This window comes from Manihot esculenta, chromosome 9 (genome assembly GCF_001659605.2).
Source record: "Manihot esculenta cultivar AM560-2 chromosome 9, M.esculenta_v8, whole genome shotgun sequence".
Classification (NCBI taxonomy): Eukaryota; Viridiplantae; Streptophyta; class Magnoliopsida; order Malpighiales; family Euphorbiaceae; genus Manihot; species Manihot esculenta.
The window spans coordinates 31,074,605-31,100,023 of record NC_035169.2 but is presented as its reverse complement, the minus strand read 5'-3'; the positions used below and the strand labels follow the sequence as shown (position 1 = coordinate 31,100,023).

General features: G+C 33.9%; 6 protein-coding genes across 6 annotated transcripts; 3 read left to right on the top strand and 3 right to left on the bottom strand.

Moving 5' to 3' along the window:
• The first annotated feature begins 1,160 nt into the window (after nucleotides 1-1,160).
• On the top strand, nucleotides 1,161-2,593 carry LOC110622449 (nudix hydrolase 11). Its single transcript, XM_021766945.2, has 4 exons — nucleotides 1,161-1,790; nucleotides 1,871-2,013; nucleotides 2,087-2,206; nucleotides 2,300-2,593. Exons 1-4 carry the CDS (start codon nucleotides 1,418-1,420, stop codon nucleotides 2,528-2,530), a joined length of 867 nt encoding a protein of 288 aa, XP_021622637.1. The 5' UTR covers nucleotides 1,161-1,417; the 3' UTR covers nucleotides 2,531-2,593.
• A 1,762-nt stretch (nucleotides 2,594-4,355) lies between these two features.
• On the top strand, nucleotides 4,356-7,144 carry LOC110623300 (ammonium transporter 2). The gene is made up of 4 exons (XM_043960263.1): nucleotides 4,356-5,085; nucleotides 5,152-5,437; nucleotides 5,540-5,643; nucleotides 6,383-7,144. The coding sequence occupies exons 1-4, from the start codon at nucleotides 4,450-4,452 to the stop codon at nucleotides 6,815-6,817; spliced, it is 1,461 nt and encodes a 486-aa protein (XP_043816198.1). The 5' UTR covers nucleotides 4,356-4,449; the 3' UTR covers nucleotides 6,818-7,144.
• A 129-nt stretch (nucleotides 7,145-7,273) lies between these two features.
• On the top strand, nucleotides 7,274-8,055 carry LOC122724653. The gene is made up of 2 exons (XM_043960264.1): nucleotides 7,274-7,811; nucleotides 7,915-8,055. Exons 1-2 carry the CDS (start codon nucleotides 7,565-7,567, stop codon nucleotides 8,022-8,024), a joined length of 357 nt encoding a protein of 118 aa, XP_043816199.1. The 5' UTR covers nucleotides 7,274-7,564; the 3' UTR covers nucleotides 8,025-8,055.
• LOC110623153 (BAG family molecular chaperone regulator 4) lies at nucleotides 8,027-10,853 on the bottom strand. The gene is made up of 4 exons (XM_021768070.2): nucleotides 10,528-10,853; nucleotides 9,571-9,890; nucleotides 9,343-9,489; nucleotides 8,027-8,437 (listed from the first exon to the last, which is right to left on the bottom strand). The coding sequence occupies exons 1-4, from the start codon at nucleotides 10,703-10,705 to the stop codon at nucleotides 8,243-8,245; spliced, it is 840 nt and encodes a 279-aa protein (XP_021623762.1). The 5' UTR covers nucleotides 10,706-10,853; the 3' UTR covers nucleotides 8,027-8,242.
• A 3,559-nt stretch (nucleotides 10,854-14,412) lies between these two features.
• On the bottom strand, nucleotides 14,413-23,344 carry LOC110622656 (pre-mRNA-splicing factor CWC22 homolog). Its single transcript, XM_021767247.2, has 7 exons — nucleotides 22,117-23,344; nucleotides 21,816-22,005; nucleotides 19,859-19,962; nucleotides 19,665-19,767; nucleotides 19,259-19,560; nucleotides 17,842-18,147; nucleotides 14,413-15,066 (listed from the first exon to the last, which is right to left on the bottom strand). The coding sequence occupies exons 1-7, from the start codon at nucleotides 23,095-23,097 to the stop codon at nucleotides 14,644-14,646; spliced, it is 2,409 nt and encodes an 802-aa protein (XP_021622939.1). The 5' UTR covers nucleotides 23,098-23,344; the 3' UTR covers nucleotides 14,413-14,643.
• A 1,322-nt stretch (nucleotides 23,345-24,666) lies between these two features.
• LOC110623611 (UPF0098 protein CPn_0877/CP_0992/CPj0877/CpB0906) lies at nucleotides 24,667-25,419 on the bottom strand. The gene is made up of 2 exons (XM_021768612.2): nucleotides 24,965-25,419; nucleotides 24,667-24,894 (listed from the first exon to the last, which is right to left on the bottom strand). Exons 1-2 carry the CDS (start codon nucleotides 25,385-25,387, stop codon nucleotides 24,820-24,822), a joined length of 498 nt encoding a protein of 165 aa, XP_021624304.1. The 5' UTR covers nucleotides 25,388-25,419; the 3' UTR covers nucleotides 24,667-24,819.

Sequence of the window (25,419 nt, the reverse complement as noted above, 5' to 3'; positions counted from 1 at the left end):
CACCAGGCTCAACTTCAGCCCTACCATTCAACCCAGCCCGGAAAGGGGAAAATGACCAAGATGCCCCGCTGGTAGGTCCTTCCGCATGCGTATCAGAGGAGAATCATACGTATCAGAGGAGAATTAATGGCCGTTACGCATGGAGCAGGCGCCTGACACATCCGTACATACGGAGCTAGGCGACAGAAGACAGCTAGCATTGTGGCAGAGAGTCAGATATATATATCACGGTAGAAGCCACGCAGAGGGGGGCTCTCTTCTTCTTCTTTCTCCTTCCTGGACACCATTTTTATTCTTTCTGTAACCCTTGCCTAAATATACTACTCTGAGCCATAAAATCTGACTTGAGCGTCGGAGGGCCTCTGCCGGGGCACACCCGGTAGGCCCCTGACCATTCTTTCTTATTTACAGGTCCTTTCACTAGGTAGAACATGGAGAGACCCATCAGGGAGCCCAACAAGAAAGGATCCAGAGGAAAACCAGATCTATCATGGACCAGGAAGAGGAAAATATTTATCACGAATAATTAAACCTAGCATATAATCAGATATAGTTTCCATATTGATTTAAGATGAGAATGACGTAACCTTTATAAAATTTGGACGCTTTTCTCTCTTTAAACTAACTTTTCGATTGTATTATGTGTTTGATTCTTAAGTTGATTTAGGATAGAGTTAATAATGTTTGTTTATAAAGTCTTGTGTACTTTTCTCCTCTTCAACAAGCATTTTACGGTGAGCTAGGCACATCTTCATAAGAGCTTTTGCTTGCAAACCCAGGAAGACAGTAGTCAACCAATTGTTCAAGTCCTATTAAGTAAAGAAACATGAAACAAACTATGAATCAATGCATCAGTAGGTATCTGAAGTTTGTAAGAAATAACTATAGATGGGTGAAATAGGTCAGCAATTCAACATACTTTTTCTGATTAATTCAGGGAAAATTTATATATTTTATTTGGGTTTTCCAATGGAAAATATTATGACTCTGTTAAAATTTGATAATGATATAACAAAGAAAGCAACCTTTGCTATTTCGAATCTTGGAACATGTTGAGCATTTGGCTTGAATGAGCATCTTGCCAACATTCCATAGGTTCGGCTTTTGAGCTCCAACTTTTTGATGAGTTGAGAAGAGCATAAGAGCTAGCAAGCAATTATTCTTGCTGTTAGTTTATACAGAAAGCAATCTTTCTCATGAAGTAATGTGCAGATTTTGTGAATCAAGTGATGGGCCAAAGAGATAGATGTAGATCATAAGCTTGCAAGGACTTGGAAGTCAAATATGTAAAATACATGAGGGCAAAATGATAAAAGAAACAAAACTCATGTTTCAATTAGGGAATGTTCATATAAATAGTGAATTGGGATTCCTTTTTAATATGTAGATAACAGATAATAGCTGCAATCTCTCAAACATGCATGTGAATAACTTGCCAACTTCCAACTATGATGTGGCTCTTGCTCCATCTGTGCCCTCTACGTGCATGGAAACAGACATGGCTTTCTCCACAGAAGATGTTTATGGCAGCTCAACACTCCAGAAACTGGCCAAGCAGCTCCAGTTTTCCACCCCAATTGGTTTCAGACAAGTAGACAAACAGTTTGGTGAAGCCACAGGATCAAAGCATGAGCAAAAGGACTCATCATCAGCAGAAGAAAATGATAATTTATCCTTCTTAAATTGGAGGAAGACGAGAGCAGCTGTCTTGATTTGCCTCTTCGAGGGACATGAAGGCGAGCTTCGTGTTATTCTTACAAAGAGATCCATGAAGTTATCTTCTCATCCAGGTAATAACTACGGATTCTTTTACGTCTCCCCCCATTTCAGGCATGTAAGTTTACATTTTATTATTTGCTGTAAGAAACAGGGGATGTAGCTTTACCAGGTGGAAAGATGGAAGAGGGAGATGCAGATGATTCTGCAACAGCATTAAGAGAAGCCATGGAAGAAATTGGCTTGGATCCTCATCTCGTAAAAGTTGTTGCAAAATTAGAGCCATTCATTTCCCAGGTAACTGTTAAACCTCATAGATTTGAAGCTGAAACCTTGTAATGATCCTAAACTAATTATGGTTTTCTTGCAGCACAAACTCAGAGTTGTCCCGGTGGTAGGTCTACTTTCCAGGATAGAAGATTTCAAGCCTGTACTAAACACTGATGAAGTTGATGCCATTTTTGATGTTCCATTGGATATGTTTCTCAAGGTCAACCCGACCAATAAAATATGATTAAATGTGGAGCCTACCATAAATACGGTTTGAGACCGTAACTTATAAGTTCATGTTGTTGTTATGCAGGAAGAGAATCATGGATGGGAAGAGAAGCAATGGATGGAGTGGAAGTATGTTGTGCATCTGTTTGAGTTTACATCAGAGCAAGGAGTATTCAAGATATGGGGCTTAACAGCGAGCATTCTTGTTCAAGCAGCCTCAATCATCTACCAGAGGATTCCTTGTTTCAGACAACATCTCCCTGACTTTCAACAACTACATAAATCTTTGAATTATGAAACCTCACAATTGCAGTAATGTTTTAGCTAAGATTAAACCTTTTTATATTAGTCACATGTATTATTCAAAGATATGAGTGATTTTTTTTTTTAAATGAAAATCAGAGGAGTAAAAACCTGAAATCTTTACTCAGATACATCTAAATCTATGAGTGCAAATATATCAGTGATTATAATTACTAAGAAAATTTATATTTCATCCGTTTTATTATTTTTATTTATTTTATTTTATTTTATTAATTATTTTAAAATTATTAATTATTTTTTTAATATTATAATAATATATAAATTAAATATTATAATTTTATTTAATTTTAACTTATTTTCTTAAATTAAAAGGAATTAGATGAATGAAAACTTGCAATAAATTTAGTTTCCCAAAATAAAAATTATAAAGAAAAAATAGAGCTACTAGATGAAAATCATCATCAAATTTGTGTGGGAATCAGATGGGCCAGAATCATAATCTCTTAATAAAAAATCAGTCACTGTTGATTAATGGGCGGGTGGCAAGTGGTAATTTGTCATAAACCCACAAAAGATGCACGGACTTGTACGGTCCAATTCCTTCTCGATGGACTAATACCGAAAATGTTACCTCATCTTTCCCTTGCGTAACAATCATGACATCTTGCTCTTCTTCTTTTGTCCTAAAATCACTTAAAAATACTCGAAATAGATTTATTTTTTTATTTATCTTAAATTATGGAAAAATTACCATTTATTTTTTTATATAAAACAATTTACTAATTAATTCTTTAATTTTAAGAATAAATTAAATATTATTAAAATTTTAAAAATTATATTAATTAATTTTTTTATTAATTTTAATTGTTAAATAAAAAAAATTTTAAAATATTTTCAGAAATTAATTAATTTATATTTTTATAAAATTAAAAAATTAACTAATAAAAATTTTCATATTAAAAAAAGGTTAAATAATAAAATTTTTAATATCTAATATATAAATTTAATGAAAAACTGATTAATAAATTTTTTTAATATTTTAAAGATATTGTAATATATTTTTTTAAAATTAATAGATTAATTAATAGTTTTTTTATTAATAAATTATATAATGTATATTAATAAAAATAATATTAAATTTAATACAAATTTGAATTTTCACAACAGATATTATAAATTTATTGAATTAAGATTAAACTCTGTTCACGTCGAGATTTTGTTGAAAAAGTTAAAAAGTCTTTAACTTTCAAACAGGCAAGCCTACTACAACGCTGCCGTTTTCAGCTACGTGTTTCTTCCCCTTTCTCGCGATAAGGATATTAATTAGTCAAATGTTCACTAATTTGTCTACACTTGAATATTCTCCCACGCGTTGACCGACCACACAGTGCAATTTCATTGGAGCTTCTTCACGTGGAGACTGCCTTCCATTTGCAAAGCCGGAGGCATAGGTGCATGCATCCAGGTGTAATTAATTTTGAAATTGATTGATTGCTATATGCATTAACAGTTTTGGATTAATCAAATAAATAAGTTCCAAATATAATTTAGTATTTAATCTAAACAAAGGCAGAGTAGAAATAAATTTGCAGGTACAACAACAACTGGTTAGATTAATAGAAAAAAATTGATTCCTATTAATTTGATCAGTTTATTATAATTGTTATTAAAATTATTTTAAATTAAAAAATTATATAAAATTATTATTTATATAAAAAAAAGACTATTTGTAAAATAAAATGAAATTGTAAAAAATATTATTTAAATCAGTTTTGGGCTAATCTTTAATTAAAATTATACTCCCTTTTTAAATAATAAATTTATTTTTATTTTATGTTTCATTCATACATTCAAATTACAGTCCACTTTCTATTTCCATAGAAAAGAGCATTAAACTTCCCCATATATAGGAGAAGTATTAGCAGCATAAACGCTAAATAGAGGAACTTTATATAAGGAGAGGCGGAGGCGATGGACATCTCAAAAGCCTACTCAGAGGTGACTCCAGCAGTTCCTTCATGGCTAAACAAAGGGGACAACGCATGGCAAATGACAGCATCGACTCTCGTAGCCATCCAGAGCATGCCTGGACTTGTCATCCTCTACGCAAGCATCGTCAAGAAAAAATGGGCTGTCAACTCTGCATTCATGGCCCTTTACGCCTTCGCCGCCGTCCTTATTTGCTGGGTTCTTCTGTGCTATCGGATGGCCTTCGGAGACCAGCTTCTCCCTTTCTGGGGTAAGGGTGCTCCAGCTTTAGGCCAAAAGTACCTCGCTGCCCGAGCTAATGTCCCTGAAAGTACCCACGAAAATGAAAATGGCGAAAGTGAGACTGTTGAGCCTTACTACGCCATGGCAACTCTCGTCTACTTTCAATTCACTTTTGCTGCTATTACGCTTATTCTGCTTGCGGGTTCAGTTCTTGGTCGTATGAACATTAAAGCTTGGATGGCTTTTGTGCCTTTATGGCTTATATTCTCTTATACAGTTGGTGCTTTTAGTCTCTGGGGTGGCGGCTTTCTTTATCAATGGGGTGCAATCGATTACTCCGGTGGCTACGTTATTCACCTCTCCTCAGGAATTGCAGGGCTAACGGCAGCTTACTGGGTACGTGCTACAGATTTCCTAAGCTTTAATCAACTCTTTATTTAACGTCGGAAACAATATTGACAGGTTGGGCCAAGGATAAAAAGCGACAGGGAGAGATTTCCGCCGAATAACGTATTGCTGATGCTCGCCGGAGCAGGGTTGCTGTGGATGGGGTGGTCGGGCTTCAACGGTGGCGCACCATATGCAGCTAATATCGATGCTTCGATTGCGATATTAAACACTAACATAAGCGCAGCTACGAGCTTGCTAGTGTGGACGTCTCTAGATGTTGTGTTCTTTGGGAAACCGTCGGTAATAGGAGCTGTTCAGGGCATGATGACTGGTCTAGCTTGCATTACACCAGGCGCCGGTGAGTAATATGTTATAAGGTATTCTAATAAAATTTCCGGCGAATCAAAATAATTAAGGAAACTTTGATTAGTAATTGGTAGTGTTGATGATGATGATGCAGGGCTGGTTCAATCTTGGGCGGCCATTATAATGGGAATGCTTTCTGGAAGCATTCCTTGGGTGTCTATGATGGTGCTTCACAAGAAATCTACGTTGCTTCAGAAGGTATTTTTGTTATATTATCAAACCGAAACTAGTATTTTGAAAGATAAAATTATAATTTTATTTTTAAATTTTTTAAAAACTTGTAAAATATAATAATATTTTAATAATTTAAAAAAGTTTCCTCCCCTTCATAGAAAAATAAGATTGAAATGTTATTTCCGTTTCAAAATTTTATTTCCTTTGAGGAATATAAGGTGATGAAAAATAATTTTATTTTACTCTAATTTTTCTTCCTTCATATTTTCTCACCATCCAAACATGAGGTCAATGATGACCAGTCTTTTTCTAAGAAATTAAATGCATCACATGATAAAACTTTTCGTACTCAAACATTAAATCGGGTTACCAACCAAAAAGTAGAGTCTTAAATAAATAAATATATAAAGAGAGAGGGGTAATTTTCAGAGGCAGAAAGGCTAGGAGATGATGATGGTGATGATAAATAAGCCATTCAATTAAATAAATCACTTATATCATATAAGTTAAGCTGCTCAGAATTTCCAGCAAGTCTAACAAGCAGTTAAGACTAGACATACACCATGTTTAACCATAGCATTTCATTTCAAAGGAGAGATAAAACAAAAAAAAAAAAAAAAAAAAAAAAAAAAAAAAAAAACATAAAAGAATACAATAGATGACATGAAATGCATGAATTTAAGACTTAGATGGAATAATACATAAAAACAGAATTTTCCCAAAAGAAAAATTCACAATATTTAATTCATTAGTACGGCAACAGGTGGATGACACTTTAGGTGTATTTCACACCCACGCGGTGGCCGGCTTGCTGGGTGGGCTGCTCACAGGACTCCTAGCAGAGCCAGATCTCTGCGAGCTTGTTCTACCAAAGAAAACAAGAGGTGCATTTTACGGTGGAAACGGTGGGATGCAATTCTTGAAGCAAATGGCTGCAGCCTCGTTTGTAATAGCATGGAACATAGTCTCCACAACAATAATTCTTTTAGCTATAAGGTTGTTTATACCGTTGAGAATGCCGGAGGAGCAACTTGAGATCGGAGACGATGCTGTTCATGGAGAGGAAGCTTATGCTCTTTGGGGTGATGGAGAAAAATATGACCCAACTAGACATGGTTGGAACACATCTATGCATGGAGTGGAAGTTACACCTTCGCCTTATGGTAAAGGTGCTAGAGGTGTTACCATCAACTTATAAGATTGCTTTGCGTATGTTAGTTGGATAGTGAGAGTGTTAGAGGTATGCGATATTAACAACTATCCACATTAATTGTTGTGTATTGTTGGATGATCTATTACTTTCTATAGTTTTGCCTTTCTTCCTCGCTAGAAGTGGTGAGTCTCTCTTTGGACATTTCATTATGTGGTGATGGACTGAAAGATCACACAGCGGCATGGTTGATTGAGAAGATGTATCTCGTATTGGAGTCTTCTCTTAGATTTTCTTTGTAAAATTTTCACCCATTGCATATCTAAGTAGGCGTTTAAGCCTCTCTATTATTCGAAATTTATATGTTTGTTGATGAGATTTTGCTTTATATTAATCTTTTAATTTTAATTTTAAAAATTAAAATTTTGCCCCGAAATTGAGAATTAAAAAGAAAAAAAAAATTCAATTTAGTTCTTATTAAAATTAATTTTCATTTTATTTTATATTTTAAAAAATTTAACCAATTGAATTGGTTCAATCTAAAACCGAAGCAGTTCTCAATACTTGCATGACCACAAGTTTCCTTGCATGGACCTGTTGGATTGAACTCTTCTTCAAAAAAACCCAGTGATTGGAGTCACCAAGGGAAGGATAACATGGGTTGGTGTGTATCAATCCTGCTGCAGGTAAAACATTTCTATTCAAAAACCAAAACTTTTGAACTTCAGTACAAAGCTTCTTCATTTCTCAGAATTTATGCCCTCAGATACTGTTCAAGAATGAGCAGGACTGTTAATGGGTTTAGCGTCAGGAAGCATCCTCTGTGATATGCTTGAGCCAGAAGCTGCCCTTGCTGCAGATCTGATGAGGCTCTGCGTCAGGGTGTACTACATACTCGTACTGTTGCTGGACCTTAGGTGGGCTCTGACAGGACTCTCACATCCATACCTCTATAGCTTGTTCTTTGTAGTCTCCAACTCAAAAGGGCCATTCCATGGCAGTCAAGGTGGAAATCAATTTCTGAAGCAATTAGCAGGAGCAGGTGTTTGCATTAGTTACATTCATCATTCTCTGTGCAATAAAATTGTTAATAACCTTGCAGATAACTGGAGACAAGCTAAAAGTTGGTGATGATCTGCTCACAGGGAACAAACATACGCTCCAACTGGACAAGGACAAAATGAAAATTCTACGATGGTTGGTGAAAACCACGACGCTGTGCAGCTCCATCACCCATGTTCAGTTTAAGAAGTAATATGCAAATATCAATTGGCAATTCCATAAACAAGTTTTAAATCAAAAGTGTCAAGTAATAGATGTTCTAGCTCTTAAAGAACAAAGATCTCTATAGCCGACAGGAAGGGGAAAAATATAATATAAATGAGACATAAAAATTATAAAAATGTCTTCTACATTCTAAATATTATGTATTCCACACTTTGTTCTGTAGGCTAAAATAGTCTGAGAAGGTTCCTAATCAAACCTTTCCCAATCCTGAGTAATTCTTGTCGAAGATGACGCTGGGGGTGGACTCGAGCTTTCTAGACCAGAGTCGAAGGTCTCCCATTCAGTTGTCACTGACACAGTATTACTGCTATTGCTAAATGGCTTTGAATTACTTGACTTTAGGTTGTCCAGTAGATCATGGTAGTTCTGGACACGACGTACCTGTTCAGGGAAGCAATTTTAAGCTGCTCAGGGAAGCAATGTAGTGAGCCAGCAGCATTCATCAACTATGTAAATTATTCTCTGACTAATCAATTATTACAAATTTCTCAAGTTAAAATCTGGTTATAAGAGAGAATACAAATCAGTATTAATACAAGACAAATGAACAGGCAATAATTTCCAAATCACAAGTGTAGAGATGATGAACAAATTCATTCAATCAGAAATTCAAAAGCTCAACCAAATTTATTTCAGGCTTCTGGGTTTTTAACTTGCCGAGTAAAAAGAGGCAGGGTAATTTCCAAGCTCTACGAACAAACCCCAAAAGAGGAAATTACAGTTCGTGTAATCAGAATAAGGATTACATTCATCCACCGAATGATTATGCCAAGTCATGAAAACCAACCATGCATCCAAAGAAAGGAAAATCTAGAGAGAGAGAGAGAGAGAGAGAAAAGAAAAGGAGAAAAGAAGAATAACTAAACCCACCTTCAGCCAGGATATGCTAAAAACGAGCAAAACAAGCTTTCTTACTACATAGAATAGCCTTGCATTGGCATCCCAGAAATTCTAAGAACTCATCTTACAGGTTATCAATATGAAGACTTCAAAACCTCAATTATTACAAAACATAATAATCAAAAACACTATAACGAGCATGCACACTAATAGCTACCCCCCTCATTTCTTCCTAATTGACTGCATTTCCCTCAACCTCAGTGGCACAGCCATCTGTAGCATTTGAAACCACATTTTTCTAAGTGAAAAAATTTGATCTCAAATACTGGAGATGCAAGCCAAACTAACAAGCACTTTCAGTTGAAACTCATCAAGTAAGATTATCTAGAGGATAATGTGATGAATAAACTAAATCAAATGTGATCTCAATGGCACAAAATACTAACCTCAGCCTTCCTCTGCACCTTTGCTTCTCCTTCTGCCTCAATGGCGTCCAATTTCAGCAATTGCCTCATAAGCAACTCTGATGACATACCAAATTCCTCCTCTGCAATCCTGGTCCCACCATTCACAGCCACCTGTAAGGCAGACACCTAAAAGAAATGAAAATAATAGTAAGCCACAGAAGAAAGGCATCCATGATTAATTAGCCATTGTTGCAGACATAGACCCACTCTTTCTGCAAGCTTATCGACCTCCTCTCTGACTTCGGCAATAGCTTGAAACGCTTTTGACGTCTCTTCTCTTTCCTTCATCTCTCTCTTTGATATCTCCTCATTTTCCTTTACCTCAGACTTAGAAGTTCCCTCGTGTTCCTTCATCTCTGCAGGCTTCTCTTTGCTCACTAGGTTTTCCAAAACCAAGACCTTTGACTTATCCTTCACACCTGCCTCGTGCAAATATTCCCCATCCTCTTTTTCTTGACCCCTAAACAAAATCTTTTGCTGTTTAGGCTCTAGACCTATTTTTGATTCAATAATTTCTTTCATATATCCTGAAATAGAAAGGAAATTATTGCTAAAATCAAATGAAACCGATATGTAAAAAGCCTATTCACACTCCAAACTAGATCCTTAAAGGCATAATCTTGTAAATTTTCTAATTTATAAAACTGAAATTGCTAGTATGATAATTAAAAGATATTGCCAACTTTCTATCAAACAAGAAAACAGTCATTCAACTATAATAAAGCAGGAAGAAAACAATTTCAACAAGTAAAAAAGAATGGCTTAGAGTCAAGTTCGATTAAATGGATACGCCAAAATATGCTAAAGCGAAACTTTACTTCAAGAAAATTCTCTGTCCATACAAGGAAGCAAAGCATATGCCATGCTTTTGCTAAAAAATATGCAAGTTAAAGGAGCCCATTAAAAGTTAAACACAAAAGAATCTCACTTTAACAACCCAAAAAGAGGAACATGAAGGAAACAGGCAAAACCTCACTTGAAAAACCCTAATTTCACAAACGAATAAAACAACAGAAACTCCTGTAAATCAAATCTCCCACAACCGAGATCAAACTCTTCAAGCTAAAGCAATGCAATTTCAATGATCAATGATAGATTAAAAAGAAGCAGAGAATATAAAATATAAAATTAAAAATTTTAAAAAGAAAAGAAAAAGAGAATTACCGAAAGTAGATTGAGCGGGTATATGGATTTCGTGGTGGGAGGGACCATAACAGACGTTGATCTTGATCAAGGGGCCAGCATCATCACTACCATCAGCAACAGCTGATTCTCTTCTCTGGACGAGCATGCCACCTGGCCTCACCTCCCAATCTTCATTCAAAGAAGTCGAATTCTTCATCGTATCCGGAATTAGAGTCGGTGGATGAATGTGTGGTGCTTTTTTACTTTCTCCTGTTGCTTTTGTGTACAACTAAAATCAAGTTGGATGGGATTCTTAGAGATGACTGACTGCAACTACAATGTTAAATCTACAGTTTCCTTCTATTTTACTTCTCAACAGTGATTAGTAGGACCCTTCTGTTCGGGTTCTAATACTGGTTTAAGAATTAGAACAGAATTTTAATAAATCATTATTTGAAACTAAATTTACATACAGTTCTAAATAATTTCTGATTTGATTTTAATTTTAATTTTTATAATTTTAATTTTAAATCTAAATTTTTATTTTTACAAATAAAATTATAATATTCATATATTTGTTTTAAAATATTAAATAACTAACATTGAATATTATTAACATTTAAATAGTATTATTATTAATATTAGTATATATATAATTTATATAGTTATTAATTATATAATTTTAATTAAAATATATATATATATAATTAATATATAAAAATATATTATTTTATTAATATATGATTCACTCATATAATTAAAAATTATAAAATAAATTTTGATAAAAATCAGAATTAAAATCAAATAATTAAATTTAATTTATCATAGTTCAATTTCTATAATATTGATTATTTTTAATTTTGGTATGATTTTTTCAGTTTAATTTGAAATTTCAAAAATCATATCTTAATTATTAGATATAGGATTTTTTTTATTAAAATAAGACAATTTAAAAGAGATTCCCGAAATATAAAACAATTTTGAAACAATTTGCAATTACACTCAAAAGGACATAATATTTTTTTACATGAGTGTGTTTAAAAAAATCAATTGAATTAGTATTTTTATATGAAAAATTACTATTTAGTTTATATAATTTAGTAAAATTAATTAGTTTGTACTTTAATTATTAAAGATATATTAAATATCTAGTCTCTCGTGGATGATATGAACTAAATAGTTATTATTTTAAAATTATAAAGACTATATAATTATTTTTTTTAATATTATAAAAATTAAATTGTTATATTTTAAAATTATAAAAGTTAATTATAAAAAAAAAAAGCATTTTAGTCATTTTATATATAGGTAATACTTTATATGTAAATAGAATAAGTAAATAGTTAATTACTTAAAATAATTACTATTTAATTCTAAACTTTTAAGAGATATTATTTTATGTTATATTTGGCATTGTAATGAAAATATTAATAGTTTACAATTTTATTATTATTAGGGTTGATTTGATTGAATTGGAATGGTTTAATGGTTGCTTAAAAAAAAAAACAAATTCAATGAGCATTTGGCATAAGCAACTTGATCTCTAAGCCAACTCAGAAGCTTTTATCTCATTTACTCCAAAACCATCAATCTTCTTCTAGAAGATTTCGGTTATTAATAGCATGCTACTGAAGGGGTAAAGAAAGCTTTTACAAATCAACAAACATCGGTTAAGGCGGAGAAGAGGAGCTCTTCAATTACTCATTTGTGCCTTTTAAGACTTTGTTCCGTGAGTCACCGCTCACAACCTGCTGATAATCGATTAAGGGTGAGCACTGTTCGATTAAAACTAAAATAATCAATCGAATCGATTTGATTTAATAATTTGATTCGATTTTAAAATAATATGCGATAGAATAAAACAAATCTCTATCTCTATATATATGCGATTAAGGAATAAAACAAAAGAGAAAACAAAAACCATCCATCTAAATTTGAGGAGGGATCCACTCTCCAGGCAAGAGGAACAATAGACAAGACTCCCCTTTATTTGAACAGGATAAAGAAGAGTTAACAAACCGTAGAGGTAAGGAGACGAGAGCTACCAAAAAAATGAAGCAAAAAAAAATGAGTGAGAGAATCTCTCTAGAAAAATCGAAAAAGAGAAGTTACATGATATTAATTTTTTACTCTTAGCCTTTATACAACTATAGTATTCTTATCCAAATTAAATTACATGCAATTTGGTGAATAAATAAATAAATTTAAGCCAAAATGTCAAGGAAAAAAGAAATTTTTATAAATATGAATAATTCTTTTTTGAATGATATATTTTATAAAAATAAATAAAAAATAAATTTAAATTCCATTTATTTGCAGAAAATAACTTATTTTTTATGAAAATAATTTCTAAATTTATATATAAAGGACTTAATAAGAATTTTAAGAGTAGAAAATGACATTAAAAAAGGAAATTATTTTTTTTTAAATTGTTTTTTTTATTAGAAAAATATTTTTTGTTAATTAAATTTTTATAGTATTCTAAACACTAATAAATAAGTATTTTTACGTGAAATAAATGGAGTTTCAAAATTGAAATTTTCAAAACCAAAAGTAAGAGGAAGAAAATTAAGTCCACATCCTCTATGTGATCTCTTAGAACAAAAACCAAAGAGACCCTAATTTCACTATCAGATTTGTCTGGTAAGGTCAAGGCCACCACCTGGGACTGTGGGAGTTCTTGCCAAAGAAGAGGAGAGATCAGATGATTGTGGTGAAATGAGTTTAGAATGGATCACTATGAAGGGTCATGCGCACAGTTAGTCTAATCGAGTGAGAAGGTATGAAGATGATGTGCTTTATTATCTAGATCGGTGCATGAGAGGAACCAGATGAGGTTAGATAGTGGCAATATCTCTAATTTCATTCGTTTTAGAAAAAATTTTATTCATATAAATATTAAAAATAAACTTTTCACATTGTAATTTATAATAAATCATAAAAAATTTGCATAAATAAAATTTTATAAGTGAGAGAGCGTTTTTCTAATATTGGTTTCATGAGTTGCTGCAAGCAAAATGGCATCGGTTTATTAACTTCATAGTTGATGCAAGGGATATTGATTCTTTATGATAGTATGTTTTCAGAATAGTTGTTTTTCCCCCTCATTAATGCCTATATTTTAGTAAAATAGTTTTAATTAAATAAAGGATTAGTAAAAATATAATTTCATTATTTATACACCTTTATCGTATCTTACCGATTAATTTATATGCAAAATTTTTATAAATAAGATATATAAGAAAAAAAAACAATGAAAGATATAAAGTAATTTAAAGTTTCATTGCAAAATATATATGTGTATAAACACATAATAAAGTTCAGATTATTCAGATAACTATGAAGTCTATGAATAGCCTGTTTAGCATTTAGAATGGGCCATAGAAAAAACCTTTAAAAAATCATTTTAAATATGGTTTAAAAAAACAATTAAAAATAATTTTTAATATTTTTCAATTAATATATTTAAGAAACTTTTATTCTCAATAGCAATGTTAAACAGACCTATGCTTCAGCTGTGTTCCGCGCTCTTAAGTCCACAACATAAGGATATTGGATGAGTATGATTCAAATCCAAATGCACATTACATACTGCAACGCCTTCCTCATACTGCGACTGGAACAAACCAATGAAGAGGCATCAGGGTTCAGGGTCAACAAGCCTGAACCAGATACGACCGGCAAGGCAACTCCTTTTCAACGTCAGTTCTTAGCTACTTGAAATCGCCTTCATTTATCACAGCCACTACAGCGGCAGCATCTTCCAGGCTTGGAGTAAAATAAAGCTCCATGAACAAGATAACGGTCAAATCTCTGGAGAAAAAGCGCAATCATAATCATTTCCGGACATGTTTCCAATAAAGTTTCTGATCATTTCCATGAACCCAAAATATGCAGTAAAATCGATGTAGTTTCTTATCGAAATTTCTTAAACGAATCTAAATTATATTTTTAAATGATAACACTAGTATACAACACTAAGTACAGGACAGCCAACTACTTGAAATAAACTGGAAGCATCCAACTGATTAAGAAGATTCTAATCCAAAAAAGGGTTTTAGACAACACTGCCACATTTACAGGATGGCCTCAAATAAATAACTAAAAATTAAACAGTTAATTCTTGACCTTTGCAGCAGATGGTTTTCACTTCCCCTAATCTCTCCTACTGTGCTTCCTGCTTCTTTCATCCCCATCACTTTTACTTCGCTTCCTACTTGTGTCATCCCTATCACTTCTACTTCGCTTCTTGTGTCTCTCATCCTCACTAGAACTTGATGAATCCGACTCTGATTCTGACTCAGACTCTGAGTCTGACGAACCAGAACTTCCAGATTCGCCATTTGATTCAGATTCTGAGATGGGTTTTTGCTGTTGCATGATAAGCCGCGGCATATTCTTCAAGTATTCGCGCAAATTTTCAGTGATGCCTCCAAGCCCAATGGATGTAAAGAAGTTGATAGCAAACCGTGTATTCTTGGGATTATCTCTAGGGAAAATAGATTCAAATGAGTCGTGCATGGCAGGATCTGTAAGGCGTTCATTCAATGTACGGATGCCAAGATGTTCTGACAACTCCTGCACCAGACAACACAAAGTTGAACTTAGCTATCAAAAAGAACCATAATTTTTTTTTTTACAAAGGAAAAAAAAAGAGTACAACGCCATCAAGTTTCTCCTGAAGTAAATTTTCTTTAAACTTGTTCTAGGATGAAAATGATGCATAACATATAAACATTTACATTATTGCTCTCATTTTTCTCCATCCTTTGGGGTTTGTTATTTGGAGCCAGCAAAATTTAAAATCATAGATTCTCTCATCTAGAAGTTAAAAAGGGCTTCAAATGGCACTAGTGATAAGTCAATTTCCACTACAAGCATTCATCGAATTAGTAAAGCATATTACATGACAGATTTTACATACAAAGATATACAAGAGGGTACCATCTTAAATTTAAATCCATTTTCTCACACAATTTTCACATCAATGCACAGTAGAATAAAGAGCTAAATAAAAATTATTATTTCAAAGTTAGAGAACAGACACTTTGTAACTTATTGAACCTATATCATATACTTGTGGAGTCTCAATGAATCCACAGTTCGAAAGAGAGAAAAGCTAATCAATTCTATAGTCAGAGTATGCTTCACAGATGCTTACAACATCCTACAAACAAATAGAAACTTGAATACGCTTTGCCTCTCCTTATAGTTGTCTAATGCTATTTATTGGTTTTCATGAACTTGGAGCAAATTATGTTTTCAATCAAAAGTCTCTTCTGCAGAAGATGTGTGGTGAAAGTGTGTTAGGGTATCAAGCAGCATGAAAAAACTGGTATCCTTTATTCATATACTGGAGAAAGAGAGAGACGAAATGCATGTGCTTTTTTCTCATATTTTCTCTTGAACAGTCCTTGTGACCATGACGAACCAATTTCAGGAGGTATGGAGCAGTTTCATGAGACAATTTTTTCCCCAATCTAAACCCTAAATTCCCTGAAAAAATATTTTCCAGAAATAGAGTATTTTAAAAAGTTAATGGCCAAAAAAACCCTGTATTTTTTATTTTATTGCAGTTACACCCTGCATTTTTTTTTGCCAATTAAACCCTGACCTTTTAAAATTGCTCCAAGTGTACCTTGCAGTTACTCATCATTAAAAACTTACAGAATTGCCATATCACTCACCCCATCAATGCCACCTTAATATGCCACATCAGCAAATTTCAGGATAAAATTGATAATTATTTAGAAGTTTATGATAGAATTGCAACAAAACTAAAAGTATAGAATTTTTTTTTACAATTATTTATTTTATTAATAATTTTTTTAGGAGATGGAGGAATGGAGACTGAATCTATAATTTTAGATGAATTACATATTGTTTTAATCACTTAATCAAGTCAAGTTAGACAATCAAATACTTAATTCATATGGTATTAATTTTTTTGAAACTCACTCTAAATATTAGTATAATTTAGAAAAAAGTGATAATTAGCATTATATTTGAAAGTTAAAAGAATAATTTAAAAAAAGCATCTTAAAAAATTATTTTATTATTTTTCATATTTTAAAGCTGAATCATGTTAAATATTATTTTAAATTAATTTTTAATACTTCATAACTAATATATTTAATAAGGTTATTTTCTTATCGATAGTTTTAAAAGTAACGCTAAATAGTAAGCATATTAAACAGATTCAAGAAAATCGGTTGATAATAATTATAGTCAAAATAAGATCAAGACAAATTGTTATTATAAAATTATTAATTAAAAAAATTGGATAATAATATAAATAGTAATTTTTAAATACATTTAATAGTGAAAAGGCTAACTTGAAAATTTTATAAGTCCCCAACTATACAAAGTTGGGTGCATTTGGTAAGACATTACATTAATAGGATAGAGTTTAATTGGCAAAAAATAAAAATACATGGTGGAACTGCAACAAAAGTAAAGTACATGGATTTTTTGGTGATTAATTCTAAATTTTGCTAACGTAGTGACATGGCATTGACTTGGCTGAGTAACGTGGCGATTCCGTTAATTTTTTAATGGCACAAGTAACGGTTGGGTGTATTTGGAATAACTTTAAAAGGTCAGGGTTTAATTGGCAAAAAAAATAGTACAGAGTATAATTGCAACAAAATTAAAAGTACAAGGTTTTTTTGGTGATTAACTCTATTTTAAATCAAACAAGGCCAAAAATTTAAATATAGTATCAATATGTGATCAATTTACACCCTAAAAGCTGAAACTCTAAAAGGCTGACAAATTAAAATAAGATAATTAAGGCAACCATGTTAGTGATACATTTTCACCAGAGTTTTTCTTTAAAATAAACAAGTATCTTTAGGACCCTCCAAGATGTGTAGACAACTTTCTGGCTCACCATTAGGATTTTATTTTCCAACCCGTGTAACTAATTCACATTATAACTTCTCTTTCTTCCTGTTTCCACTACCTTTCACTGCAAACCCGTAACTCTCTCTCTCTCTACATATCTTCTCTATAGCTACACCTAAACTTGTACTTCTATGCTGGTTCTTTCACTGTCCAAATTCAACATCTCATCAATCTTATGTCTACTTTTTGGGCTATGATTATCATTTCAAAACCAACTTGGCAATAGAACAATGAGGTAAAGACTTGGACAATGTTTGTAGCACAGTAAGGGGAAATGTGGGAAACAGAGAGACTCTGGTACCCTAAAGTTTCGGTGTTTCATAACCAAACGATAAACCAACTAAAAAAGGACAACTTAAATCAGGACAATATGCATTTATACAAGATAAGACCTAAGAAAATGGAAACAGAAACAGGTCTAGTGTCAAAATATGGCTGTTCAATTACCTGGAAGAGAATTTTGATGAATATTCGAGAAGAAGAAGTAGTGTCCTCTTCAGTTAAGCGTATATAGGCTAACACATGCCAAGGCAAGGCGTCAGTACCAAGTAAATGAGCAAAAAACTTTGCCACATTACGCAATTTATTTGTTTCTAGCCGATGAATCATGGAATATTGCTGAACAAAGCACTTCTCAAAATTTTCCTGGTGGACTTTGTTGATCATGCAAAACCGCTGCCCCAAAAGGCCATAGTACCGGAGATAAGTTCTCTCTTGACTGCAACATTCCAAAAGCATGATGCATAATTCCATCTACAAACACAAAGTGAAGATGAAGAACATGTTGAGTCACCAAGTAGTATAAAACAAAGACCAATACAACACCATTACAAACCTAATAATGCATTAGAATGTAATAATCATCTAGAAAAAGATATACTTGAACACACAAAGACAACAGATTTAACAGAGAAGAGCCTAAGGAAAGAAATAGTCCAGCCACGCATACAAAATAAAAAAGAAAATTGCAAATCCTACAAAAGTTAATTGACATAGAAAAAGCTATAAACCTACAGTGGTTCAGTAAATTTTTCAATGGAAAATCATTCAGTAAATCCGAGCTTCCTTCAAAAGCTGCCTTTTTTTTCCTCATAAAGCTACTAGAGAAAGAAGTGTGATCCTCAGCAATCTTCAAAAGAGTGCACATCATGTGATACATGTTACTCATACCAAATTGCACCAGAGTCTGTTCATTTATCAAGATGTAGTTAGGATCAACATTTTGGATATTAGACTTCATTGTCCTAGGAATAGGTCGCTGTGAGGTTAATCCAAAAAGAATCTTGGGACTGGAGGAGTATGTACTCTTCTATGAAAAAGGAAAAAGAGAAAAAAGAAAAAGTAAAAAATAAAAAGAGTTGTGTTAAATTCCCAAAGCTGGTTTAGGAATTTGAGTTTTTAAGAGAGAATAGTTGTCTTTCTCAGCAACTAAAAGATAAATGGCAATACATGTTGATTTTTGGTTTAGTAAACTGTAAATAGACATCATCAGACTTTCTTCATATTTTTTTCATGCAGGTGATTGATAATACCATACATCGTTTGAGAGCGGACAGCCTGCAGAACCCTTTCGCCTTTAATTCATTTCATACAAGTTACTGATAGATAGCCTTTAATTAGTCCAACCCTTTCGCATTAACTCTGAACAGAACAAAAGTAAAGAGCAAAATGTCTAAACTAATGCTCAAATTGAGTAGCATGAACAAATAACTTGCTATAGTAGCAAATGGCAGCACTTGCTACTTAACTTAATTATGTTCCTCCAAAAAATACTAAGTTCAAATGATTCTCTAAGGGGAACATATAGCTAGCACAAAATCATAGTTGTAGTGCATTATATGCAAGCAGACTTTCAGTTGCTTACCTCCTGTCCTGGCTCAAGTTTAATTTTCAGCAGCTTGTGGCCAGCCTCCTCAAAGTCTACACTGGACATTATGGTTAGATAAATGGTCCTCCGAAGATTTACAAGATTAGTTTCAGTCTCATCTTTTATTTGCATCTGCTGTTCATCTTCCTCAGATTCGTCGTCATCATCATCCTCATCCTCATCACCTGAAACTGCATCAGAACCTTCTTCATCCTCAGACTCATCACCGAGGATGCTTTTCTTCAATTCTTCATAGCGTTTCTCATTCTCAAGGAAATTTGGATCTGGCTTGAAAATATCTGAAAATACACCAAAAAAGAAAGAATAAAACAATATTTACAACCATATACAACAAAAGATAAATAATCAACCTGCTAAATGCTAGTTAATGTCTACCGCATACCAAGGGTGATCTCAGGCTCTATGTCCTCTTGAAGCGATATTTCATGTGTTAACTGGTCTTCCTGCTCCACAAGGTCCAGTTCTGGACGAACAGCAGGGTATCCCTGAAGATGCATACAATCATAAAAGCAGTTTAGGTATTGCAAACCTTATGATAAGGTCATACAAACAATCAATGAAGGCAGAAGATCACACCTGAAATTTGGCTTTTCTGATGGCAAAAAGGCCTTCAATCAAAAACTGCACCCGCTTGTCAATCTCTCCTTCATGAAGAATTCCACGAAATCGCTCAAAAGCTCCTGCAAAAATTACAAGCCACAAATACCATACATAAATATCAGTACAAAAAGGGTAACAAATAGCATCTAATTTAACATGATCAAAGGGCAACATTTCATTGCAAATTCATTGAACAGTAAAACAAAAAATTTACAGGCACCAAATAAAAGATCACAACACAGAGCAAGGAATCAAATAATGGCCGTTATATAACATAAAAGCTGTTATTTAATGGGATGTTGGGGAGCCATTACGCATTTCACTGTTATTTACAGGCTCCCCCGTAACTTAGGGATGGAATGGCCATTATCGCCACTACATAGCGGTAATGGTGTCGGTGATGGCCATTACCAATAATTGACCCTTCAAAAAATCACATGCAACACTACAATCTGCCATTTCCTTCTTCCAGCGAGCTCCAGACACTAGCATGGATTTATACTTCACAATCTCTCAATTACTTACTCAAATTTCTTGTTCTTTCTATGATTTTCTCCCTTTAAGCTCAGAATCATCAAGCAATATGTAGCTAGTTCTTCCAAAAAGTGAGTTTATTTTTCAGCTCTTTTTATTTTCTTTTCATTATTTATTGTTTTTAGACTTTTTTCCATTATTTGTTGATTAAACTCTTGTTAATGTTAGTTTTGTTAAAGTTACACTTTAACCTTTATTTACATTAGGTATTATTTTTAGTTTTTAGCCTTTTTTGCTAGCTACATAATTATTTTAGCTATAAATTAAAGAAAGCTTAATGATGTTTAAGAATGATAGAGTTATAGTCTTTATGCCCATTATATAGTTGTGTATCTTAGGCTTAATTATACCTATCAATATCTATTCATTTCATGAACTATGCAAATTTTTTTGAAAAAAAAAAAATTGCATGCCAGGCCATTACAGAATATTACGGCTGCTATAAGCCTGTTTTGTTACTGCAACAGCAGCCATGGCCACGGCCACAGCCATGTTTAAAATCATGCCACAAAGCCACCTAAGTTATATTCTTATTTTTCACCAAAAAAAAAAGGTGTAACAAACCTCACACTGCAAGTTCATGCACTGTTAATTTTCCGTTAAGCAATTGGTTATCACAATCACACAATTAATCATCAGTCCATACACCACTGGTGACAAGCCATTGGCCAACATGAAAATGTCTCATGAGTAAAAACAACATGAAAATGTCTCATGAGTAAAAACACTCTTTTTTTTGTGAAGATAGAAAGGTTTTTTCTAATGATAAAAATGGTGAACTAATCTTTATTGGTAACAATGCTATTACCATATTAAACACTTACACTAGTTCACTATGATGTACTTTTACTGAAGTAGTGAATCTCTCTATCCCAACCTAGAATCTGACAAAGGGTTATAACATGGCCTCAAAAGATATTCATTATCATAATCAGTGATGGAAATGATTCTCCACGCACATTTATTTCCTGCCTATTTCAGCAATGGATACTCCTATTTATCAAAAAGCAAAGCAAATTTCAGATTCAGGCACTAAATGTAGGCATGAAGACCATCCTCTACATAACCTCAAATTATATACCTGAAAAGAAAAGGAACATCTCCAAAATGAGATTATAAAATAAGTTCCTTAATTTTATTAGTAAGTAACGACAAACACATTATCCAATGCAAACAAGATAATTTTTAATGACTAGAGCAAAATAAACAACTAAAAGGAAAGGTAACTTGGTTGCAAATATATGATCAGAATATACATATACACACACTAAAAAGTGAAAAGTTAGTAAGAGAACTGTATATTTCATGATCACATAAACATTTAAAATAAGAGCAAAACAGCACCATTAAAAAAATAAAAATCTGGCAAAAGCAAATCTAAAGAGATTAGCAGACTCACCATCCAGTCCTTTTGGTGACACATCTTGAAGTATGGATCCACACTCTGTGACAAAACCCACAGCTACCTCGACGCTGTCATCAGTAGGATTCTCCAGCAAAACCGCAAGAAGTTCAAGAGCAACAATTTCATGAGCCACTTGCTGGTTCACTAAGTGTGCTATAAATTTAACAGCAGCTAGCAATTGAGGCTGTCCAAACATTAAACAAAGTAAAATGTATTCAGAACATAAACAATTCAAAAAAGAAGAAATTTCCTTACAAGCACAATCCAGACGTGATAAATAAGTTCAGACACACACCTTGTCATTCCGTTTATATGCTCTCTTAAGCTGCAAAACTATCCTTCTCAACAAAAGATCGCCCACCTCAGGGAATTTGGTGTTCACTACAGCAACCAAGGCAGCAAAAACATCAGTGAAACCCGGAGATGCCATCTGAGACTTCATGCATGATCGACAGAAAAGACCCCTCCCTCGAATCAAATTCTCAGCAAACAGCTCTGGGATAATGTTCTTTATGTTAGTGGCATTAACCTTGTTCACAAGCCCGTTAATACTCTTACGAAGTGCATCCCATGTCAATCTTTGGTATTCAACACTGCTTTTATCTTGAACTTCCTTCATCATTCGAGCCAACTTAAAAGGAGGAATGTAAACCCCCCCACTCCTACCCAAATTTCCTGGTTCATTATCCATTTTTCCTTCTTCCGTTGTCGTTTTCCCAGGTTTTGAGTCTTCAACCACCTTTCGTCGATCACCATCTCCCCGCTCTTCATTTTTCTCGCTACGTCTCCCATTCTCACCATCATCATCTCTGTTTCTATGCCTCCTGTGCCTTTCATCATCAATTCTATCCCTCTCTCGTTCTGATTTCCTGTGCTGGTCCCTATTTCTATCCTCAACTTCTCGCCTTCTATGTCCATTCTCATGCCGACGGGTTTTCTCTCTCTCACGCCTGTCTCTCCTCCGCCGCCGGTCATCATCCTCATCAGAACTTCTATTATACCCTGTAAACCTATCCTTAAGCTCACCGTTTCTCTCTCTATCTCGCTCGCCCTTTTCTGTCTCCACCAATTCTCCTTCTTCATCAGAACTTTCCCTCGATGCCTTCCTCTCTCGAACCTCTCTTCCCCTCTTTTCCTCGTGATCCCTAGATTCATCGTCACCAATTCTATCATCGTCCTTATCATTATTGTCGCTGCGTCTATGCTCGCTTCTACGCTCATAGCGGCGATACCTCCTCTTTTCGTCGTCACTGGAATCACTGTGCTTTCTCGCCATTTGCTCTTTGTTTAGCAACAGAGATCGCTAAAATGGGAAGATGGAAGGGAAGAAGAGAACTTACACAAATAGTAGAGAAGAGTCAAATGGATTCAAACAAAATCAAAAGGCGAAAGTAATGCGACAGAAGCAGAACCCTATAACCGGATTGCGCGTCGGCTGCGCACCTCTACTCGTCTCCAGGCTCTAGCTTTCTTCCCTCAGGCGAGGAAACGACCGCGGCGTCGTTTAGAGAAAAAGATATTTTGGAAGAATTCCAATCAAATCTCTAGATTTTTTTAAATATCAACTTATTTTTTTATTATTTAATTTTTATTTAAAAAATAAAATATATTAATAAATTTATACATGAAATCGTTACAAAATTATAAAATTATAAAAAATAATTTAAATTTTTTATAAAAAAATTTTCTATTTTAATTTATTTTTTTAAATATTACAAATGTCATAAAATTTAAAAAATAATTTTTAAAATTAAAAAAAAAAAAAGCACTCACATAATTTATGCATCCAAAGAATAAATCTTCTCAATCTGAGAAGAGATCACCTGTTTACTCTCCGATCTCCAATTTTCGGTAAAAAAAAAAAATTCTTAATAGCGATTCCCATCATCTTTTCTTTTTCTATTTTAATCAGTTCCTGTACAAATCATATACTGAAAAATATTTTCAGAGAAACAAATAGAAGTTTAATAATAACTCCCTTTTATCTTTTTTCAATCTTCACCACCTACACTACTTGAGAAGAAAGAAAGACCACTGCCTCACTCAGAAAGAGAAATGCAACTGGAAAATACTCAGTGCAGCAAATGGAACCTCAATAACAATTCCCTTCATCTGTTTCTTCGTGTACAAAGTATACATGAGAGAAAATTCTCTCTCCCTGAAGTTATTATTGAGGGTGATAAAGATTCGACTCAAGAAAGCACCGATCTAAAATTTTAGGATAATTCTCGTAAATTGCTAGCTTTGAAAACGCTCGACATGAGCTTGCGGAAGAAATTTCTTTTGCGACATTAATGGCTTCTCTACAAGCGTTAAAATCAAGTTTTCATGCGCTTTCGAAATGTCTTATTTTCTTTGTTTTATGAAAACTAAACTTTTCACTTAAGGTTGTCTTTGTCTCGATAGGTTCCCTCTGAAATAATTAGTTTGGATATTAAATTATCTTCGTCGGAAATTGTGAATCACCTATCAGGACTGTAGGCATAATGCTACTCGTCAATCCTTTGCAAAACCCTTCCATTATTGCTTAGAAATTTTAGAGCTGTGCGCCTCAGTAGCTCAAGTTCCCCACCATTCACTCTTGCGCCTCTGCTGGCACCAGACACGCCCAATGATCACCACCATGCATACGAAAAGATGCTCAATTTCTCACAGAAATAGCAAGAGCTTTAACCATGATCCAATTTCTAAAATGTAAGAATTGCGTACACATCAATTACCGTGAATATTTTATTCATTAAACTTTTCTAAGTGTTAGATTTTGATATATAATCATCGATTATATACATTATATATTATCGATCCAACTGACAAAGCTCTTTCTTGTGTTTCTTTACAAACAAGAAAATCAAAGCAACTATGATTTATTTTCTCGGGAAAATACTACAATTGGGGGCTACATGCATGGCTCTCAAGCTAAAAACTGTGCGGATCACCCTCTACCATAATTACCAAGAAAGATAAAAATTTCCAGTGTCGCACTAATTTAGACTTTATCTCAAAACTTGCACATGAGGACTGCTTCTCCCAGAACATGCCCCTCAACTGCCTCCAACAGCTTCTCTTTCGTAACCTGCACAACCCACCAAAATCTCGAATCAATTTGAGCTTCGACACAATCGATTTATTATTACATGGCATACCTTCTTTCCAAGATTCATTTCCTCATCCAAAGCAAAGAGCTTGAACTCGAACCTATGTCCATGACTAGGAAGCTTGGGTCCACGCCACCCTGGAACCTTATAATCATTGTTGCCTTCCTTGATCCCTGCATAATCACCCCCAGTTTCCTCTTCTTTCCCCGAGAAACCCTCAGGCAGATTCTTTAACGTAGGGGGTATATTAACCACGACCCAGCAGGTCCAGGGAACGATTGGACCATCTGGGTCAGGTGCATCTATGTCTTGCACCACCAGGGCCAGGCTCTTGGTTCCTTCTGGCACATTATACCACTCCAGAGGCGGAGATAGATTCCTGCGTGCTCCTTGACCCTCGTCTGTGTACTTCCTTGGTAACCTTCCTTCATGGTCTATTGCAGGGGACACCAACCTGAACTCATCCGCCATGGCTAGAAAGCTTTCTGACAAGAAGAGGGGGT

Bases quoted from the DNA above. Each gene is read 5' to 3' on its own strand.
- LOC110623611 (XM_021768612.2), bottom strand. From the start codon at position 25,387: ATGGCGGATGAGTTCAGGTTGGTGTCCCCTGCAATAGACCATGAAGGA. The intron at 24,895-24,964 runs GTATGCCATGTA...TGGGTTGTGCAG, and splicing joins AAATGAATCTTGGAAAGAAG to GTTACGAAAGAGAAGCTGTT.
- LOC122724653 (XM_043960264.1), top strand. From the start codon at position 7,565: ATGGGTTTAGCGTCAGGAAGCATCCTCTGTGATATGCTTGAGCCAGAA. The intron at 7,812-7,914 runs GTGTTTGCATTA...ATCTGCTCACAG, and splicing joins GAAGCAATTAGCAGGAGCAG to GGAACAAACATACGCTCCAA.
- LOC110622656 (XM_021767247.2), bottom strand. From the start codon at position 23,097: ATGGCGAGAAAGCACAGTGATTCCAGTGACGACGAAAAGAGGAGGTAT. The intron at 19,768-19,858 runs GTGTGATCTTCT...ATGCATCTTCAG, and splicing joins TCAGAAAAGCCAAATTTCAG to GGATACCCTGCTGTTCGTCC. The intron at 18,148-19,258 runs GTAAGCAACTGA...TTGTGTTTGTAG, and splicing joins AACTTGAGCCAGGACAGGAG to ATGGAATTATGCATCATGCT.
- LOC110623300 (XM_043960263.1), top strand. From the start codon at position 4,450: ATGGACATCTCAAAAGCCTACTCAGAGGTGACTCCAGCAGTTCCTTCA. The intron at 5,438-5,539 runs GTGAGTAATATG...ATGATGATGCAG, and splicing joins TTGCATTACACCAGGCGCCG to GGCTGGTTCAATCTTGGGCG. The intron at 5,644-6,382 runs GTATTTTTGTTA...GTACGGCAACAG, and splicing joins AATCTACGTTGCTTCAGAAG to GTGGATGACACTTTAGGTGT.
- LOC110623153 (XM_021768070.2), bottom strand. From the start codon at position 10,705: ATGAAGAATTCGACTTCTTTGAATGAAGATTGGGAGGTGAGGCCAGGT. The intron at 9,490-9,570 runs GTGGGTCTATGT...CATTTCTTTTAG, and splicing joins TCGATAAGCTTGCAGAAAGA to GTGTCTGCCTTACAGGTGGC. The intron at 8,438-9,342 runs GTTAGTATTTTG...TTCCCTGAACAG, and splicing joins AGGTGCAGAGGAAGGCTGAG to GTACGTCGTGTCCAGAACTA.
- LOC110622449 (XM_021766945.2), top strand. From the start codon at position 1,418: ATGCATGTGAATAACTTGCCAACTTCCAACTATGATGTGGCTCTTGCT. The intron at 1,791-1,870 runs GTAATAACTACG...TGTAAGAAACAG, and splicing joins GAAGTTATCTTCTCATCCAG to GGGATGTAGCTTTACCAGGT. The intron at 2,207-2,299 runs GTCAACCCGACC...GTTGTTATGCAG, and splicing joins CATTGGATATGTTTCTCAAG to GAAGAGAATCATGGATGGGA.